Source organism: Stenella coeruleoalba, assembly GCF_951394435.1.
Source record: "Stenella coeruleoalba genome assembly, chromosome: 3".
NCBI lineage: Eukaryota > Metazoa > Chordata > Mammalia > Artiodactyla > Delphinidae > Stenella > Stenella coeruleoalba.
The window spans coordinates 163,095,223-163,115,977 of record NC_137148.1 but is presented as its reverse complement, the minus strand read 5'-3'; the positions used below and the strand labels follow the sequence as shown (position 1 = coordinate 163,115,977).

General features: G+C 49.6%; 1 protein-coding gene across 7 annotated transcripts in view; it reads left to right on the top strand.

The window, feature by feature from the left end:
• The window catches only part of SUGP2 (SURP and G-patch domain containing 2), a 31,291-nt gene extending 12,491 nt beyond the window's left edge, over positions 1 to 18,800 (top strand). For 5 of the 7 annotated variants that reach the window (XM_079919015.1, XM_079919013.1, XM_079919017.1 and 2 more), the window contains exons 5-11: positions 4,047 to 4,534; positions 5,564 to 5,675; positions 9,450 to 9,967; positions 11,810 to 11,871; positions 14,824 to 14,960; positions 15,598 to 15,718; positions 16,239 to 17,350. In XM_079919015.1, the coding sequence (XP_079775141.1) occupies positions 4,047 to 4,534; positions 5,564 to 5,675; positions 9,450 to 9,967; positions 11,810 to 11,871; positions 14,824 to 14,960; positions 15,598 to 15,718 (1,438 nt within the window). In that variant the 3' untranslated portion in view covers positions 16,239 to 17,350. Of the gene's footprint in view, positions 1 to 4,046; positions 4,535 to 5,563; positions 5,676 to 9,449; positions 9,968 to 11,809; positions 11,872 to 14,823; positions 14,961 to 15,597; positions 15,719 to 16,238; positions 17,351 to 18,255 lie in introns of those variants that run through there. The other 2 variants (XR_013827899.1, XM_079919014.1) reach the window with 2 other exon arrangements.
• The last annotated feature ends 1,955 nt before the right edge of the window (positions 18,801 to 20,755 follow it).

The window sequence follows — 20,755 nt, the reverse complement described above, 5'->3', positions numbered from 1 at the left end:
AGATAATTTCATAGGGTGATGTTTTACCTTATATGCTTTTGTTTTATGTGTTTGCTCATAGGATTTCTAGTTGTAGTTCCTCTTTTTTGAGTGATCTGTTCAGGTCTGGTATAGTCAATGTTGTATCCATACCAAGCTCTCTATTCTTGCTGTTGTAATTTCTAAAGATGCTTGAAAGGTGTAAATTTCTGTGTAATGGCACCAGGGCTTTGGTCCTAACCAGCATGATTTTTTAGGAGAAGAGTTGGAACTTGTTATGGTTTTATTTTTACAGAATTTTTTTTTTTTTCTGGCTGCACTGGGTCTGTGTTGCTGCACTCGGTCTTTCTCTAGTTGTGGTGAGCGGGGCTACTCTTTGTTGTGGTGCGTGGTCTTCTCATTGCGGTGGCTTCTCTTGTTGTAGAGCACGGGCTCTAGGTGCGTGGGCTTCAGTAGTTGCAGCATGCGGGCCCTAAAGCGCGCAGGCTTCAGTAGTTGCAGTGCTTGGGCTCAGAAGTTGGGACTCATGGGCTCTAGCGCGCATGCTCAGTAGTCGTGGCGCACGGGCTTAGATGCTCCACGGCATGTGGGATCTTCCCAGACCAGGGCTCGAACCCATGTTCCCTGCATTGGCAGGTGGATTCTTAACCACTGAGCCACCAGGGAAATCCTTTACAGAATTCTTGAATTCATCAAGATTATGTTCCTGTGTTGAATAAGATAGGCATGTAACTTAAAAGGTAAAAAAAAAAAAAGAAAAGAAAAGAAACCCAGTAACCTAATTGCCCCAGTATCATTTATTGAATACTTTTTATTTAGCAAATACTTTTGCTTTCTGTGCACTTGGTACCGTTCTAAGCACTTTACTGCTTTAAGCATTAGCTGGCCGAACCGTCATAAACAACCTTTTGAGGTAGGTATGTTGTCATCCTGATTTTACAGACAGAAAAGTTGAGGCTCAAAAGAGACCTCTTGCCTCAAGGAGGCACAGCTAGGAAAAGACAGCTGAGGTTCACATTCTGGCTCTGTGGTCTCAACCAACGCTCATACTGAAGGAAGGAGGCTAGATCCTCTGGGTAAGATCCTCTGGGTAAGATGTCATCTAGACTTGGAAGACCCAGGGGCAATTTCCAGGTGATTGCCGAGGTGATTGGGCTGGAGGGAAGGGGGACCCTGAGAGGACTAGGAGCATGCCTCTCTGCTGCATGACCGCTCCGCACTACCCATCAGGTTCATGATCTCTGACAGTCAGGGGTGGCGGACGGAAGCATGACCAGAGCTGGGTGTATGTGTGGCGGTGGGAGGGGGTTCCAAATCAGAAATGAGCATTGAGCTCTAAACCAAGTATTTGAGGGAAACTGGCAGCATGAAGGAGGGCCACCCAACCCAGCAGATCTGGCACCTAAGAAGTTACTATAAGGAAAAGAAGATTGTCTACAAGTACATGTGTGTAATTAATAGTCTTGGGTGGATAATAGCATATTGTATCCATGAAATAGGAACTGCTTGTTATGGAAAAGAACCAATTAAGGATCTTGGAATTGACAAATGTGATTGTTGAAATGATCTCAGTGGTCGGCTGATAGAATTGACCTGGATGAAGAACAGATTAGGGAGCTGGACTCAGAGACGTGATCACCTGTGACTTCCTTCAGAAAGAATCATCCAGAGACTGTAAGAAGAAAGAGTGTGCAAAAAACAGTGTTAAAGAACTAGTAAACTTAGGTTTTTGGTGTATATATTTGAATTCTTAAGTTAAAGTAGTACTTTACCAAATGTGATTTACCAAAAAAATGAAGTAAACACAAACGGCAAAATGTTTCTGCCATGATATCGATGGCAGAAACCATGGCTGTGTCTATGTGGCATGCAGGATCTTAGTTCCCTGACCAGGGATTGAACCCATGCCCCCTACAGTGGAAGTGCAGAGTCTTAACCACTGGGCGGCCAGGGAAGTTCCCAGTTCCACTCCTTGGAGACAGTCGCTTTTAGTTCATTAAACTACTTTTAACAGTTACTTCTGTATCTCTAGAGATGATAAGCCTATGTTGCTCTTTTTTTTGTTTGTTTGTTTTTTATGACCACACTGCAGGTCTCGTGGGATCTTAGTTCCTCAACCAGGGATCGAACCCAGGCCCCGAAAGTGAAAGCACCGAGTCCTAACCACTGGACCACCAGGGAATTCCCCAAAGCATTTTCCTTATAATGAAAAGTGTATATATAATTCAAGCCTCACAGCAACATGATGAAGTAGCTTATTATTATCATCTGTCTCATCTTACAGATGGAGAAACTGAGGCACAGAAAGATTCAGTAAATCTCACAGCTAATAAGTGTTTACACTGGGATTTGAACCGTGCAGGCTAGCTTAGGAGTATTCTATGCTCTTGATGTTACACTCCACTAGAACTAAGGGAGATGGGTTTGTGACATGTCCTCACACTGCATGCACCTGGCATTAGAACCGACCAAGGGAAAGGGACTTACATCTTGGGGATCCAGGTCACCTGGGCACTGACTCCACTTTCTGCCCTGGATGAGGGGCTGCGTTTGACTTGAGAACTGGAGCTTCTGTTTTGGTCAACCTTCCCTTATGTGGCAACCCTTGCTTGTTAGGATGCAATCTTGCAGGATGCTGCTGTTGGCCCGGCAGAGTGTCCAGGGCAGCAGAGGAACCAGCACACAGGCTCTTTCCTCAGATCCAGCCAGACCTTGACTGTGCAGTGAGCATCAACAGGAGCTTCATATGGAGCTGCCCACCAGGGACATGCCACATCACACGGTGCTGCCAGCATCCTGCTGTGCACTGCCACCTCACAGCCAATCAGCTTCTGTTATTGGTAATTGGGAACCTCATCTAATATATGATCTCAACTTCAGGCGTCCAAAAGCCGCATGAAATATTGCTATACTCACCAAACAGTACTCGTTCTTTAACACAAACTGAGATTGAACGTTCACAAAAAACTTGTTATGAATGAGGTTGTGTAGAAAATTACAGAATATCCCAGGAAAGGGAAGTCACGTGCGCCACATTGTGCAATGCATAGAAGTTGAAACCAGCAACAGCCAAAATAAAACAGGCTTCTGAATAACTTTTATATGAAAGAGAATTAGAATTGGAATTAGAAACTCTTCAGAGGGAGTAGCGGGGAGAGCATTGCATATAGAATGCATCTGTAACAGCGGTTGGGAGAAAGGTGCGACCTTGTGTGTGTATCAGAAATAGAGTGAAGGTAAGCATTCAATTCATGAAGCAAGAAGGAAATGGTGCAAAAAGCCCAGAGACTACAAGGAAAGGGTTAATAGAGATGAAAGAAAGTGCTAATGAAATGGTCAACAAAGTAAATAATGTGACCTTCCCCTTCTAATCCAGTCATTCCTCTTTCTAACCCGTTCCTTGAGCAAATCCTTAAGTTTGCTTTATATTCTTTCAACCTATGTGAAAAAAACAAATATATGTGGATTTCATGTACACAAAGCAGTTTCATATGGTATGTATCAATGTTGGTCTTCTCTAGTTTGCTCTCCGTGGGCTGTATTACGGATCTCTTTCTATGTTAGTACATGTAACTCAAACTCCTCTTTTCTGTACTGTTCTCATTATGACTCTGGCACGTGATTTCACAGCGGTGGCACACTCAGTGCCTTAATGATGTAGTTAAAAGGTCGCTGAGTGCTCACCATTTGAAGGGCGTCATCTCCTGAAAGTGATGTCCAGGAGCAACACCTGCCACTTCCTGACAGCAGAGAGCTTCCATGGTTTCAGGGTAACTGGTTTGTATTGTGAGGCCACCAGGAGCTGGGAGCTCCTTCATGGCTGCTGATGATGGAAATTGAGGAGGAATCGACCAGTGTTCGGTCAGAGCTCCTGGTCACCCTGTGGTCACTCTGAGCAGGACAGATGGCCAGGGCCCAGCGCTGGGTTCTTGATGGAGCTGGGCGGAGCCTCTCCAACAGCAGGGAGGCCACTAAGTAGAAAGGGTTTGCAGAAGTGTATTTACAGCGACAATTTGGTCATGCTGGTGTATTCACAAATGTCCTGCTATTCCTGTTTTGTTATACAGGTTTTTATCTGATGACAGTAGTCTGGAGTATAAATATTATAAGCTGAAGCTGGCAGAAATGCAGCGGATGAGCCAGAACTTGCCAGGAGCAGATCAGAAGCCGATGGCGGCAGAGTGTGCAGTCCGGGCCATGCTATATTCCCGGGCGGTCCGGAGCCTCAAGAAGAGGCTCCTACCAGGGCGGCGGCGGGGGATGCTTCGAGCTCAAGGACCCCGGGGCTGTAAAGTGAGGAGAGCGACCACCGGGACCCAGACCCTCCTCTCCTCAGGCACCAGGCTGAAACACCATGGCCGGCAGGCTCCAGGCTCCTTGCAGGGAAAGCCGCCTCAACCAGATGGCAATGATGTTGCCAAGGACTGCCCGCCAGACCCAGCCGGACCCTCTCCTCGGGACCCCAGCCCAGAAGCCTCAGGCCCATCCTCCAAGCCAGCAGGAGTGGATGTCTCCGAAGCCCCTCAGACCTCTTCTCCCTGCCTGTCTACTGATGGTGAGTGCTCACTTCTGTCCCCCTCCTCTGGGCCCCAATGCTCATCTATCCCCAGGGCTCTCTGCAGAGACAGGTGGCTTCAGTGGGCTGGGCTGGGCAGCAGGCAGCAGCGAAAGGCACCTGGCCAGGATGGCACACACACAGGCACTGTCTCTCCTCTTGCTTCCTCAAGGGGCTGGCCCTAGACTCCTGCTGCACCCTTCCTCTTATCCTGAGTGTGGAGCTGACACGAGGTGCTGCCTGGTGACTCTGTGCTTCCCTGCAAGGTCCTCCTGCTGGCCAGCAGGGTGTGCCACGTGCCCGTGCTTAGGGCTTTGAGCTCCTTGATCCATTTCTCTCTATTCTTGCCCGTTATATGTTCCATAAGGCTGCCCGTGTTCTCATTCTGCTTCCTCTTCCCTGCTAAGGTCTCTGTGTTTCCTTCGTTAGAGTTAGTTGACCAGCAGTTTCTTTTGTTTCTCCCAGCCATTACCTTCTCCTACTGCAACAGGCCTGCCCTCTGGCCAGTGCTTCCTACTCAGCACTAGGTGGGAATGGAGAGGGAAAAAATCTACACAACTGCTACATTTCTCTAGCTGTTGCTACATAACAAGCCAGTCCAAACTGTGGCTTCAAACAGGAGGCATCCAGTGTTGCTTCAAGTCAGCTGGGCTGGGCCTGCAAACTGTCTGCAGGCAGCGGCCAGTTGTCTGGAACTGTCAGCTGAGATGATAGGGGTAGTGGGCTACATGCCTGTCACCCACCAGCAGTTCACCTGACAGTCGGGTTTGGCCATCCAGGAGAGGCAGAGGAGTTGCTTGAGCCCTCTGAGGCCTGGACTCCACATTTCTGTCACATTCGTAGCCAGCAAGAGTTCCAGGGCCAGCCCCAATTCAAGGGGAAAAAAGAGAGTCCACCTCTGCTGGACAGAGGGCAAAGGGCAAGGGTACAGTGAGGGGCCGTCTTTGTAATCAGTCTCCACAACCCCACGATGTTCACATGGGAATTGGCATCTCAGAACCAATACATGACAGTTGCTTTATTTTGTAGTTGATACGAAGACAATGGAGACTGCAGAGAAACTGGCCAAATTTGTTGCTCAGGTGGGACCAGAGATTGAACAATTCAGCATAGAAAACAGCATTGACAACCCTGACCTTTGGTATGTACCCGTCACACCCCTTTAATCTGAGGCCATGAGTGTCCTGAGAGCCCACAGGAGTTCACCCCATGAGTGTCCTGAGAGCCCACAGGGGATTGCCGCGGGATAAATCACGACTTCACTTCTGCTGAGCTCAGGGCTGTTAGGGAGCATCTGTTTTGGGTTGTTGGGAGACCTGCCCTCATCTGGGGCATCAGGAAAAGCCTCCCCCGGAGGGAAGTTTAAGCTGGATCTGAAGGTTCAATGGGCGTTGGCCAGGGGAAGGGGGAGGGAATGCCCTGGCCGAGGGACTTATAGTTTCCCCGGGACCTTTGCAGAGGCAAAGAGGAGAGTGTGTCCTCGCCCATGAGTCTGAGGAGGAGGAGGGCACTGTCCCTGGTCATGCTGGCTACTCTGGGCAGGATGAGAATGTGCTGCTCATGTAGCATGTTGGTGGGTTTTGGTCCAGATGTAAGCAGCAAGCACTTCCACTCAGTGATGGCGTGGCACCCTTGTGCCAGGAGGGGGCACCATTTTCCTCCCCATTCTTCAGATGGCGTAATCATTCAACACTACACAGCCCAGAGGCCACAGAACCGGAGCCCCACTCTGCCTGCGGGGTGCGGGTTCTCCTTCAGGGAGAGGCTGCCTGAGGGCCATGTGTTCCCAGTACCGAGCCGTAACCCGGCTGGGCTCCCCTTGGAGTGTGGGGTTCCTACGCTGTGTGGATTGTGTCCTATTGCCAGCTAGGGGTTCTGGGCGCTCACCCTGCTCCCAATATGCTAGAGAGTCGTGCCTCAGCTTAGTTAAGAATACAGTTAAAAACTTTACATTTCCTGGAGCATTTCTGGGACCCAGTAGTGGCTAAGCGCATACTTCTAGTTTGGCCTTACACACAATCTCTTTGTGTTTGTGGTGAGAATTTTTGGGTATCTTCCAGAAGGGGATTGTTGAATCATAGTTCAATGCAAACTAAGTTTTGTTAGTGCGAATTCCCCTCCCTGAGGGCCACTCTCCTAGGAGTGTCATGAGTGCCTGTCCCCACCCCCCACCTTTTGGCATGCCTTTGAGCCAGTGGGATTGGTGAGGAATTTCTAATTTTCTCAGTGAAGTTTTAGTTTGCATTTTTCTTATGAGTGAAATTGAACCTCTTTTCATAAACTTGTGTCCTTTGAATATCTTTCTGTAAACTGTTCATATCATTTGCCCTTTTTTTTAAAAAAAGTTTTGTTGAGGTATAATTGACATGCCATAAACTGCACATATTTGTCTAATAAGTTTTTTTATTAATTAATTTATTTTTGACTGCATTGGGTCTTTGTTGCTGCGCACAGGCTTTCTCTAGTTGCAGTGACCAGGGGCTACTCTTCCTTGCGGAGCGCGGATTTCTCATTGTGGTGGCTTCTCTTGTTGCAGAGCATGGGCTCTAGGTGCACAGGCTGCAGTAGTTGTGGCACATGGGCTCAGTAGTTGTGGTGTGCAGGCTCAGTAGTTGTGGCACACGGGCTTGGTTGCTCTGCAGCATGTGGGATCTTCCCGGACCAGGGCTCAAATCCTGAATTGGCAGGAGGATTCTTAACCACTGCGCCACCAGGGAAGTCCCTGTCTAATAAGTTTTAATGCGTGTTTACACTCATGCAGCCATCACCAACATCAAGATGATGAACACATCCATGACTCAAAAGTTTCCTTGTGCCCTTTGTCATCCCTTCCTGCAGGCAGCTGCTGATCAGGGTTCTCTCACTGTAAATAGTTTGCATTTTCTATAATTTTGTGTAAATGCAGTTTGTTTTCTCCTTTTGTCTGGCTTCTTACTCCACATAGTTATTAGGGTTCATCCATGTTGTGTGTATCCATAGTTCATTCCTGTTTATTGCTGAGTGTATCGCATTGTATGGCTGGACCACAGTTATTTACCCATTCAGCTGTTGATGGCATTGAGATGTTTCCATTCAGGGACAATTTCAGATAAACCTTCTGTGAGCAGTCATGTACAAGGTCTGCTTTTATTTCTCTCCAGTAAAATACTGAGGCAGAGAAAGACTGGCTCACATGGTGGGTCTGTGTTTAACTTTTGAAGAAACTTCCAGACAGTCTTTCTAAGTGGTGGCACAGTTTTGCATTTCCAGCAGCTTGGGTGAGAGTTCTGGTTCCTCCCCATCTTCACCAGCACTTGATAGTGTCAGTCTTCTTCATGTTAGCCCTCTTGGTGCGGGGGAGGGGTGGTTTTCATTTGTGTTTCTCTGAGGACTAACAGTGCTGAGCATCTTTGCATGTGCTTATGTATTTTTTTAGTGAAGTGTCTGCTCGGATCTTTGGCCTATTGTTTTATTGGGTCGTTTATTTACTTATTAATGAATTTTGAGAGTTTGTTATGTATTCTTGATACAAGTTATTTGTCAAGTGTGTGGTTTGCAGATAATTTCTCCCAGTCTGTGACTTGTTTTCTCATTCTAGCAGTGTCTTTTGGAGGGCAGAAGTTCTTAATCTTTGCCCTTTTCTCAATTGGGATTTTTGGATTTATTCTTTCTAGTTTCTCTGACCTTTTACCTGTAATGTAATTGTATCTATTTCCTTCATAGTTGGATATTTTTCACTTTACTTATGGTATGTTCTGCAGTGCAGAAACGTTTGATCTAGTAAAATTTCTGTTTTATCTCGTTGCACCTGGATACAGAGTTACAGTTAGAAAGAATCTCCCTACACTCAGATTATAAAGACATTTATGTATTTTCTTCTACAACTTGTATGGCTTGGTTTTTACATTTAGCTCTCTGATCGGTGTGGGGTTATTCAGGAGCAGAGAGTACAGCATAGATCCAATTTAAATATTTTTGTAAAAAGCCGCCCAGTTGTCCCAACACCATTTGTTGAAAAGACTGTTCTTTTTCACAGTGATTTGAGAGGCCACCTTCATCAGATACTGTGTTTCTGGCCGTCCTCTTGGTCTGTCTGTCCATAGACAAGTACCACACTGTTTTAACTATAGAGGCTTAACACACCTTGTAATACCTGGTGGAACTGAGCCCCTTGTTGATCTTGTTCAGGGGTTTCCTAGATAGTCTTACATACTCATGTTTCTATATGAACTTAAGAATCAGATCCAGAAAAAAATGATGCTTTTACTTTTATACGTTAATATTTAATTAAGGGAGAATTGACTTCATTATGAGCCTGAGTTGTCCTGTCCAAGAACAAGGGCTGTCTTTCCTTTGGCCCAAGTAAATTTTGTGTGTTTTCGGTTTCTCACACCAGCCGCAGCTCCAAGCTGTGGCTGGGGCCATTGGACTCGGAGGCTCAGAGAGGCCTTTTTGCCAGCATGTTCACACAGCTTTGCTGCAGGACATGAGGCAGGAGGTGACACACCTCTCTCCATCTCATGGCTGGAGTATGGGAGGAACCAGAGAGTCACAGTGAGCACACCCAGGCCCAGAGTGGCCGGTGACGTAATCAGAAAGAGATGAGGTAAGGCCCAGTTTGGATCTCCTGGCTGTAATGTTAGAGCTCGTTCTAGCACGTTCTCTGGTCGTCCCTGCATACCTTGTTCCTCCAGCTCCCTCCCCGAGAAAGCAATAAGGCCTCTTATGTTCTGGCTACTTCGTTAAATTACTAGTACTCTACAAGCTTTCTATCTCATTGTAAAGCTGCCCATCAACCACAGCTGGTGGAAAGAGGTCATGTGTTCGCTTCTTTGTCCCACCCCCAGCTTTGTCAAGTCCATTTGGACAGTTTCAGAAAATACGAATGTTTATAGAGAACCCTCTGGTTAACCAATGTATTTCATCTTTATCCCAGGTTTCTACATGACCAAAACAGTTCAGCTTTCAAATTCTATCGAAAGAAAGTATTTGAACTGTGCCCATCGATTTGCTTTACGTCATCTCCTCTGAACCTTCCTGCCAGCAAGAGCACCGATTCTCAGGAGAGCCCCCTGGAGCCCATGGAGGGGGAAGGAGAGTTTGAGGATGAGCCCTCTCAGCACAAGGCTGAGCTGGAGAGCCCAGAGGTGATGCCTGAGGAAGACGAGGACGAGGAGGAAGATGAGGAGGACGAGGAAGGGAGTGAGGAGGCCCCCACTCCTGGAGGGGCCTCCAGGCCGGCAGGAGGGTCGACCAAGTCTGAGGGCTCGGAGGGCAGCCCCCCAGCTGATGGCCTCCTGAGTGGGGTGACCGAGGATGGCCCGGCTGGTGCGCCTGCCCTGTCACAGTCCTCCTCAGGGGCCTGCTTCCCCCGGAAGAGAGTCAGCAGCAAGTCGCTGAAGGTCGGCATGATTCCGGCTCCCAAGAGGCTGTGTCTCATCCAGGAGCCCAAAGGTAAGTGCCTGGCTATTGACACAGTGCCCCCAGCACGGTCTTCTGTTTAACACCTGAGGAGGAGTCATGGTGCTCGGTTGTGGGCCATGAAAAATTGTGGAGATGTTGTCTGACTGTTTTGAAGAATTTACCTGGCCCTCAGCCCAAGTTCAGGTGCAAGATGACCAGCTGGCCCCCGTCACCCTTTCCGCCTCTGATTACTCCAGCTAACTTGGACATTACCTTCCAGAACACTCCCAGGGCCAACACAACATGGGGTTCTTCGGTCTTATGTTTTTAACCTAAAATAGTCCTATTGGTTTTGCACGCAGTCCAAAATGTTCATGAGAAACTGACGTTTCCAGTTGGTCTGAGGTTGGCACTCTAAGGAGATGCTGCGTTTGGCTTCTAGCACCCCACATGCTGCTTGTTATTTTCCATTATTGCTCAGCTTCCAACAGGGGAGTCCTGGCTGTGGAAGGAATGGGCCTGGGTCATCTTGGCTGTTTCCTGCCTGTGATCTTGAGGCGTGCCCAGCTTTCTGAGTGCCTCCATCTCCCCAAAGACCCCAGAACTGTGATGACTGCTTGGTGACGATGAGGCAGGAGGACACGGACAGGGATCAGTCTTGGGCAGCAGTTAGTGGGAGCTGTGCAATCCATGCTCTGCCAGCCTTGGCCATGGAAGGCCATCTCCTTCCTGCCTGTGGGGAGGGTCAAGTTTCTTGAGGTACAATTTACCAGCAGTAAAGGTGCACCCTTTTCAAGTGGACAGTTCACGGAGTTTTGGCAAAGGTGTATAGGCATGAGCCCCCCAGTACAGCCGAGCTGGAGCTCGTCCCAGAAGTGTCTCTGTGTCCCTCTGCAGTTTTCTCCTCTACCCAGCCCAGGCAACCACAGACCATCTTCTGGCCTTGTGGTTTTGCCTTTTCTAGGCTGTCAGTAGGCGAATCACATCATGTCCCGCCTTTTGTTGGGCTGCTCACTGCCCACCCAGGTTTCCACACAGCCGGGCCTGTGTGGGGCTGATGCTGCGATGCTTGTGTGGCAGGTGGTTTTGGTGAACAGGGCTCCATTGTGTGCGGAGAGCCTGTGTGTTCTACATTATTGAGACCATCATATTCACACCCAGCAGTGTCAGTATAGTTTCTCCTGCTAAAGGAACAGTTCTCGTGGTTTGTGTTTGGAAACCTTGGTGTTGCAATGGATTTCTAACTGTTCTACTAAACTCTTACGTCCTTCAGAACTTATCAGAGTATGGTAGCACATCAGAATGCTTGTTAAGATGGCTTTTATGGGGGGAAAGTGGAATTCTTTCTACTTTAGAAGCTCTCAGTTATTTTGATAGGGTGGTTGATGAGATAGTACCAGACCTGCTGATCTCTCCTTTGTCAAATATAATAATAACAATAATAATAACGTGATGTGGTGCTGTGTATGAGAAGCATGGTTGTTTTTACTAGAAAGTTCTGAGTGGACTTTACTTCTCTATCTATGGAACAGTCACAGGGACATGAGGAGGGCACAGTGTTGCAAATAGCTCATTTGTTGAAGCAAAATGTATTCCTACGGTCATGGAAAATGACCCACGTGTCAAATCCTTCGTCATAAACGTGGGAATCATGCTTAGGTAGACTCTCCCATAGCAAGGCAGCCCTCAGTTGAGCCTCTGTTCTGCCTCTGCACTCCGTGGGTCACAAGATTCCTGAGAGGAGTCACGGCCAAATGGCTGGCCCTGTGGTGCAGCTCCTAGCCACCTTCTGTCCGCAGAGGGGCTATAAGCCAAAACTGCAGCACCCTCATCCTCTAAATAATTTGGGGAAAGTACATATATGTGTATATATACATTTCTTTTGTCTTCCAGTTCACGAACCAGTTCGAATTGCCTATGACAGGCCTCGGGGTCGTCCCGTGACCAAGAAGAAGGTGAGTGTGGCTGTGAGTCCTCACGTGTGACGTAGTCAGAGTTTGCCAGAGTTCCAAAGGGCACTGGCGTGACTAAGCTATACTCATACTTCAGGCCAGGTGTCAGCATACAAAGCACAACACACAGCCTTTTCTCTCCCGGGACTTCTTAAAAGTGTTTTGCATTGCCCAAAACCACAAGAGGGAGTAATTAGTCTACTTAACGGATGTATGAGGCCTGATATGTGCAATGGATTGGAGAGATGAACAAGATAATGTCTCAGCCAATGAGAAGTTCAGATTTAGTAGACTATAATTGTGGTTAAAAGTGTGCTACTTTGCTAGTAAGCCGAGCGCATGTGCGTACGCATGTGTGTTTATTAACTGGTCAGCACCTCTTGTGCTCCCAGCTCCATCTGCCCACCTAGAGGCAGCCATGAGCGGGGCTGGCAGCAATAGAAATGTGCAGGACCGGGAATGGTGGGTGCTGTGGGTGCAGAGAAGCAGGTCAAAGGGAGGCAAGCAATAAGGTGGGTTGGGGGCACCCTTTAAGCAGGGAGGCCTAGGAGAAGCCCCAAATCAGTCACAGGTCAGCAGGGAGCCCTTTGTGCCTAGAATGGAGTGATGGGGTGAGGAAGTAGAGGTGGCAAGCACCCAGGTCACATAGGGCTTGTCGATGGATGTCAGCACTGTGGCCCTTTCTCTGGGAGAGGCATTGGAGAACCACGGTGGGGATTTGGGTGGAAGACATGGCCACTATGGCAGCTGTGTTGAGAGCAGCCTGTGGGGTGGGGGGCGAGGCAGAGCCGGGGGTCCAGGAGAGGCGAAGGTGGAGTTGGTGGGACTTGCTCATGGATTGGATGTGGAACAGAGAAAGCCAAGAGCCCAGGGTGACTCCAGGGTTGTCAGCCTGGACAGTTAAGAGAATGGAGCTGCCATTGACTGAAATGGGGAGCCCCTGTGGGAGCGGGTCATTGGAAGAAGACGGGGGCACACTCCAGACAGCTGGGCTGACACATGTCGGGGCAGGTGAGGCTACACAAGCTCACCTGGGATACATGTGGGGACATCACAGGTCTCTAGAGGTCAGGGAGGTGAGTGGGGAACCAGGCGAGGTCTCTGCTGGTGTCAGGGGATGAGCAAAGCCCAAGTTGTGGCTCAGACCTGTTCTGAGTGCATTGCATCAATATCAATGGCCAAATGAAGCATCAGTGTGACCCCAGTTACAGCTGAGAGCAGGGACCTTCCTGTACCCGAAGCTTATGGTCTTAACAGCTGTGTTGGGTTTTAAGCTGACCCAGCACCCGGGTACCCATCTGGTGGCCTGGGTGAGGCACAGCCTGGTGAGAAGGCAGCCTTTTCAGGCTCAACCTGGCCATCTAATCTTGGCATGTGAATCCTGAGGTTTTGTACATCTGTAAAGTGGGGCAGTTGCACCTATCCTGCAGGTAGGAGATACCTTGAGGATTAAATGAAATGTATGTTAACCCGGTGTGCAGCCAGCTGGTGTCCTGCAAACATGGGTCTCTCTTTGGGGTGACTGCAGGCAGGGAGGAGGTCTCCCCTACAGCTCTCTGTGCACACCTCAGCCTGGCCTATGGTGCATGGCTTTGCTCCAGCCCCAGGAAACCAGGCAGGGTGATTCTTAGACACAGTTGAACACTCACAAAGATCTGTCCAGCTGAGTGGGCACCTGTTCCTCCTGTTGCTCCCACCTGAACAGCTTTCCCGAAGGGGGATGCAAGCCTGCCATTTGGGGACCAGTGGCCAGCCTTCCCTCTGCCTTCCCCATCCTCTTCCCCTCCCCACTTGTCCCCTACTCAGACCCTCTCCACTACTCCCAGCTGCCTTGATCAGGATAGAGGAACCTTCTCCCTGGGAGCATGTGAGGCCCTGGGGACAGGCTGTGTTCAGTGTTTAGTAAACGGATTAAAGAAATTGGCTCAGGCGGCAGGGACTCTGAGCCCCCAGCTGCCCAGCGGTTCCAGCACACTGTGGGTGCTAATGAATATTCATGAGTGAATGGAAATCCCCTTTGCTCACACTGGGCAGGCTCCTCCTCCAAAGGCCTCTAGGCTTTTTAATTTGTCTTCCCACAGTCAGCTCTGGAGCCCAGACTTCCTCTAGGGCTTCTTACCTTTCCACCCACAAGGTCTTTCCCAGGCCCCATCCTTCTTCCCAGCTGCACTGGCTCTCAGTGAGGTCTGCTCTGTGCTAGACATGGACCCCAGAGTCCAAGTGAAACCCGGTCCCTGCCCTTGGGGAGCTCTCAGAGCTCCAGACCTGGGAAGGACCAGAAAGACACATAGGTCAGTCAGGTTTGCTGAGTAATGCCTGAGGGCAGCCAGGGAAGCTTCCAGGATAGGGTCACTGCTCAGAGTTTTGGAAGCCCATGGGAATTAATGAAGCAGTGGGAGAGGAGTGGGGGTCAAATAGGGAGGACCCTTTGAGCCGATTTTTCTGTACAGCCTCTCTCCACTGCCTTTCTGGATCCCTCCTGCCTTAGCCCTGCTGCCCCTCTGACTCCTGCACTCCAGGGGCCTTCCTGCCTCAAGTCCTGTGCCCTGTGTCCCTCAGGCTGGGGTATGCCCTTTGGTCATCACAGGGCCACTCTCTTTATCCAGGTCTCCACTCTGGGCTCTTCCTACTCACCCTTTGGCCCCAGGACCCACCATCCCCTCACAAAGTTTAATTCACAGTCTCAACACTGCAACAAGAGTAGTCATGGTGAAGCCTGAGAGGCTGGTCTGGTGTGGTTCTGTGGGGATACCTCAGGCTGGTGACCTCCAACCTTTAGAGGTCTGAACCCACCCAGGGAATATTGCCAGGACCATGGCTTGATCTTGAGCATCTGTGGAGTCAGGGAGGCATTAGGGGTGTTAGTACTGGACCATGTCCAGGTGTAACGCAGGGCAGACCCTTGCTCCAGGGGCTTTGCTGCACCTCACGTGCCACACTCTTCTCTCTCCTCAGAAACCCCAGGACTTTGATTTCGCCCAGCAGAAACTGACCGACAAGAACCTGGGGTTCCAGATGCTACAGAAGATGGGCTGGAAGGAGGGTCACGGCCTGGGCTCCTGTGGGAAGGGCATCAGGGAGCCTGTCAGTGTGTACGCAGTGGGCGCTGGGGGCCAGGGGTGGGGATGGGCAACCGTGCCTGGGGAGATGAGGCTTTCTGTGGGATTCTGGTCCTAAGTCCTTTGACCTGCAGTCTGATCCTTGGTTTCCTTCATGTCGAACATGGGTTATAGCAGATCATTTACATATGCAGGTGTTCATACAGCTCCTTGCTGCACTTGCATAGACTTGGTCCCTGGCATTTGGCCACATTCATTATTATCATAAAAGCTTGAGTGGTAATGCTGGGTAGTTACACTAAGAGCCACTTCCCTTTTCCAGGAGCCCACATGCAGACTAGCCAGGGTAGAGCACGGCCCAGAGTTTATTAAGCCCCATTAGCAGCCAGCAAGCATTTCAGTTAAAATTGAGCTTAGCACCTGCTGGGGAGGCTTTCTGCCGTAATCAGGGGCTGGTTCTGAGCACACTTCTCAGAAAGTTCGCATGCCTGCACGGGTGAGTATCCCTTGTTCCCCACTGTGAATTGTGTCTCTATTTTCCCCCTCCCTTGCTGTCACTGTTGTGTGTCCCTCATACCTCTGTCCCACTCAGATGACTCAGGCTGTTTTCCATCTCCTGGTGGCCGGGCTCTGGGCTCAGGTGTGGCTAACTCTCCATTTTGCTCCTTAGGGGAACTGCCTCGGAAGGGGAGGGGTTGGGTGCCGACGGGCAGGAGCACAAAGAAGACACGTTTGACGTGTTCCGTCAGAGGATGATGCAGATGTACAGACACAAACGGGCCAACAAATAGGTACGTATGTGAGCTAGTGTGGGGGGCATTCTGCCTAAGCTGATGTTCTGGTACACAGAGAAGCTTCCTCCAGAAAAGTTAGTGTGCCCCACTCCTCAAAACCCAAACATCAAGATATCACTCCCCCTAAAAGATCATAAAATTTTGTGAGGGAAACAAAAGGAGTGTTTGGATGTGGATGTGTCCCACCTCTCACCTTCCAGGCTGAAGGAACGAGCCCAATGCTCGCCAAGCGCCACTGCACGCAGCCCATGGTGCGGCCTCTGCACTGGGCTCCCAGGTGCGACTGTACGTGGCCATCTTGTGGAAACAAGCCACCACGGGAGTGGCCTGGTGTCTTACGAGTGTAAGGGTGACCTGGAAGCTGGTGCTGCAGAGGACGCCACTCTGCCTCATCCCTTTCTGAGGGTCTTCAAATCCTTTTCCTTCTGAGGGGCCTTTGGCCTATAAATATCCTATCTTTCTCCTATCTTTCTCCTCTCCTCTCAGTTTTGAACAAAATCGTTCTCTCCCTGAATAGATGAAAACCATTGGTGAGAAAGATAAGGCTTGAAGCAGCAATTACTCTTAAAACGCCACCTCTGTCCCGGATCTGCCCTGGAACCAGTGCCCAAGTAGGTTTGGTGTGTACACGAAAAACAAACATCTCTGCAGTTTCTGGTGCGGAGGTTCCACCCGCTGGCTTTTCTTTTTCTTAAAAAAAGAACGCACCATTTCCAATCCGCTTTTGCCTTTCACCCTCTTCCAAATGCTTTTGGCAGCAAGTCTTCTCCAAGTCTCCCCTGGTTCCGCTCAGAAGGTGGGGCTGCCCTTGAAAGCACCAGCACCCTTTAAGTGCTCAGGAACCAGCTCCTGTCGGTTTTTCTGTCCTGGGACACATTGCTCTCTAAAAGTGATCTGCTTGCAAACTTGATACCGAAACGGTCACAGATCATATCTTCTCAAATTTAAATAGGGAATATAAATCAGTAATAATGAGGTCTGTGCTTTGGTACCACAGCTGTCGGTTGGAGTGCTGAAGCTCTTTAAACAAGTGGAGGTACTGGATTCGATGAACGTGTTATTTATGGAGTCTCATCTCTTAAATGCATCCCAAGAGACTTGATGAAATTTCAGCAATGTATTCAGCAGCTGTATTCAGGGGGGAGTAATCATTACACCGATGAAACTTTCCCCAAATTTACGTGTCTCTTAGAATCCACAAAGCAAACTAGTTTTTTTTTCTTAAACCACATATGGAGTCTCTCCTACAAAGGGGTGGGAGGTGTAAACTCTTCAAGACTCTTCAGTTTTTGCATGTGTGGCAGTGTAAAGAATTGTTTTATTAGGGCCTTTGTACAGAGCAGAAAGGATCCTCTTGGGGTGGGCTGTGCAGCTGTTTGCTATTTCAAGGCGTATGATTGCCGCCCCTTCCAGCTTCTCGCACTCTGCCTCTTGCAACTACATGCGAAATTCTCAGGCTGTGGGAATCTCTCAGCCCTTCCTCACAAAGCAGCAGTGTTGAAGTTTTAAATACATGCTAAAATCTGGAAAACAGGATCCTGCTGATACTATAAGCTTGGGGGACACAGCAGTGAGTTACCCTGTCAGCCACTTGTATTGGCTGTTATGAAATCCTTGCTTTCTCAAAGCCCGAGACCTCCTGGGCTGTAGTCCCAGGCTCCTCTGGATCTGTCTTGTCTGTCTGGCCCACGCTCACCAGCACAGCGTCACGGGCCTGTGCCAGCATCTCACGTGCCCGCCTGATGTTGCCCTTCTTCATGCCACGGGTAGTCCCCAGGGCCCTGCTTGCTTCTGGTCACTTTTGTTGCTTTGGCAACTGGCAGATCTTTATGGCCACGGACATGCTGGAGGTTCTTCAGCAGAGTTGAAATAGCCTGCAGGGGTGGTGTGGTTTTGGGGAACCACAGCTATGGGGTTTTTTTCTAATCTTTCCAACAGCCTTCCATGTTGGCTGGGGATCAGGTAAAGGGATAGAACTCTGAGAACAGGGCCTTGATCCCACATGGCCTTTCACAGAGCACCCCTTGGTGCTGAGTGAGGTGTGCACCCCCCAGCATGGGTCCTGGCTCTTTTTTCAAGCATCATATTCGCTTTGTCCTAGTATACTCATTCTTGGCTTTCCTCTGCTTTTATTTATAAGTAAAATACTTTAGGAATTCCCAGGGTTTGAGCCCTGTTCCCACAGCCTCCTGCCACTCCTCCTCCTGGGGGTGTCCTGCTTTGAGCTGACACTGTGAGCCTTTGGCAGTCGTCAAAGGGAGCACCTACTTCTTGAGCCTGGAAAGTCCTGTAAGCACTCAGGTGGCGCTTCTGTGGAGTTGGCATTGAGGCAGTGAAGGTGTTGCGTGGGCCGGGGAGGAGCGTGGTGGTGCGTCCCTGTGCCAGCTGTCGGCTGGGGACCAGCGTGCTGGCCCTCTGTGCCCGCCCTTGCCCTCTCCAGCAGAGGCCACTCTGCGGAGAGCACGTGTGAGAGCAAGTGCGATGTGCAGTTGCATAGCCTTGTCAAAGTCACAGTGTCTTTTCTGTCATTCTAGTTCCAGGGTCTCTTCCATGAGGACGACAGGCATCCGGAAAGTGCTAACTCACCACTTTGGGTGCTTACTGTCTCTGCCTTGTTTCCATCACTGGAAATCATATAGAGAAATTTAGCGTTTTTGGTCCTTGGTAAAACCTAGAAGACATTTGTGATGTTACAAAATGGAAGCTTTGGGTTTTGTTTCTTTTTTTTTAATCTAAGAAGTTGTGGATGTTGTTAATCATTTAGCAGTTGAAATAAATGTAGAGGAAACCTAATTTTCCATGGTCTCCGTTGATGTGTTTTTAAATCAGACTGGTTGGGGAACACATGGTAGATGTTGTAGGGCCTATGTGGAGCCAGATCGTAAACACCCCTGCCTCCCAGGCATGCCCTCTGCCTGCGGGGGCCTTTCTGACTGGCTTGCTGCAGCTGGGGAAGCCTAGAGGGTGCCAGAAAGCAGGTAGTGATCAGGGCCAAACATAGTGGGTGGGTCCACTCTGTTTTCTGTAGAGAGGGGGGTTTATTGCTGGGTACAGAAATCTGCCTTTGAGAGGGTGTCAGGACATGGGAGCTTTACCTGAGCTGCCCACAATTCACCTGCCCACCTCAAGGCCTTCCCTGATCTCAGAGTCGGGGTTACAGCTGCCAGAGTTAGACCAAGGCCCACCTGGGCTTCCCCCTGAGTTAGGAGCTGGCCTGTGGGACATCTTCAAAGCTCCCTGCTGTTCCCATATTCTGCCCAGCCTGTGTATGATTCCTCCATCAGCAGCCCCTTGGCCCTTCTGGTGAGGAGGGAGGGTAAAGAGCACATAGGTGGGCAAGCCTGGCACCTACAGGACCTGCAGGGACCTCCACCTGAACACAGTGTAATGGGCAGGAGCCTGGGATATGGTTGTGCCTGGGGTAGCAGGGAGCCCAGGAAGGGTTTGGGGGGCCTTTGTCAGCAAGAAAGGGAGGGAAGGAGGAGACAGGGCCCCTTAGGAAGCTGGTGTGAGACCCCTGAACCTCTCCTCTCACTGTGTCCCAGAGGACACTCAGGAGTGATGAGGACCCATATGATCATGATGGGAGCTCTTGTCATCCAAGAACCTCCCACACATTTGCTGTCATCTTCACCAGAGCCCTGGAGGTTGGTGTCTGACCATGAGCTTTAGTGCCGCTCCCTGAGAAAGTTGCTCAGAACCTATAAGGACCCCACCCATTCTCCTCCTCCCTCTTGGGAGCCCCCCTTCCCAGCTCTCCTTTATCACTGTGCAGGGCTGGGGAAGGTCACTTAGACAAAGGCACACAGAATGAGGTTCTCCAGCCCAGGACACTGTTCAGGCTTTGACCTCCGGCAGGTCTCTCCACCTCAGGCCTCAGTTTTCCCCTCTGCGATTTGGGAAGGATTTCTTCCTCTGCTACCTTGTCATTTAGGGCTAACTGGAACCTGAACATACCATTCTCAGCCTGGAGGGCCCCTCGCCTCCACGTCCTCCCCCCACAGCCTCTCCTCTCCCTGGAAGCCTTCTGGACCAGGACCGTGAGAGGCAGAGGGTGCTGCCAGAGGAGCTCCAGTCTCCAGTGTTAAAGCAGGCCTTTGCTATGCCTGCACACGGACCTACATAACATGCACACGTAATACATGCAAACGTGCCCATTCAAGCAACATGAGTACATTTTCTTTTGTAAAAGATTTTTGAAAATGCAAGACCCAGATACATGCGGAACAAAGCACAGAGGTTTCCCCTCTTTCCCACTCCCATGTAAAAATAACAAAAAATAAATTTAATAATTTAAGGCTTACGATGCATGCCGCCTAGAGACTTGCTTCCTCGTCGTCTCAACAGTCTTTCCACATGAGTTTGATTTCAAGTACTGTTTGTGAATAAGTAATGCCTGGCTAAAGTCAGGAGGTACAGAAGTGTGTTCTGTGGGAAGATAATTTTCCACGACCCACAGCACTCAGGTATCAGGTTCCTATGTGTAGATTATTTTATTTTCTTTATTTATTTTTGGCCACGCAGCATGTGGGCTCTTAGTTTCCCAGGGATCAAACCTGTGCCCCCTGCAGTGGAAGCATGGAGCCTTAGCCACTGGACCACCGGGTAAGTCCCTAGATGATTTTATATATGGGCATATTTTAGATACAGACCTTCTTAAAAATGAAAATTATACTTCACATTCTGTTTTGCCTTTTGCTTTTTTCCACTTAACTTTCCAAAAAACATTTATGTATAACAATGTCTTGGACTGTCATTTATCTCACAAGTTCCCCATCCATAGCCATATGGGTTATCCCGAAACTTTGGCCCCAGTTAGAACACCTTTGTGGATAAAGCCCTTCAAATGGCATTTCTGGGGTCTCCCCACCTCACTGCCTGCCTCCAGTGTCCCTGTGTCATCCGACTTTGGGGGCAACCCTGGGGGTTCCCCTGTTTCCCCAGCCATGCCTGCCTCGCCAGGGCGTAGTGGAGCTGTGGACTCTGGGAAGCGCTCCACTGCAAACCAGAGCCTGCAGCCCTGACCCCTCCGGA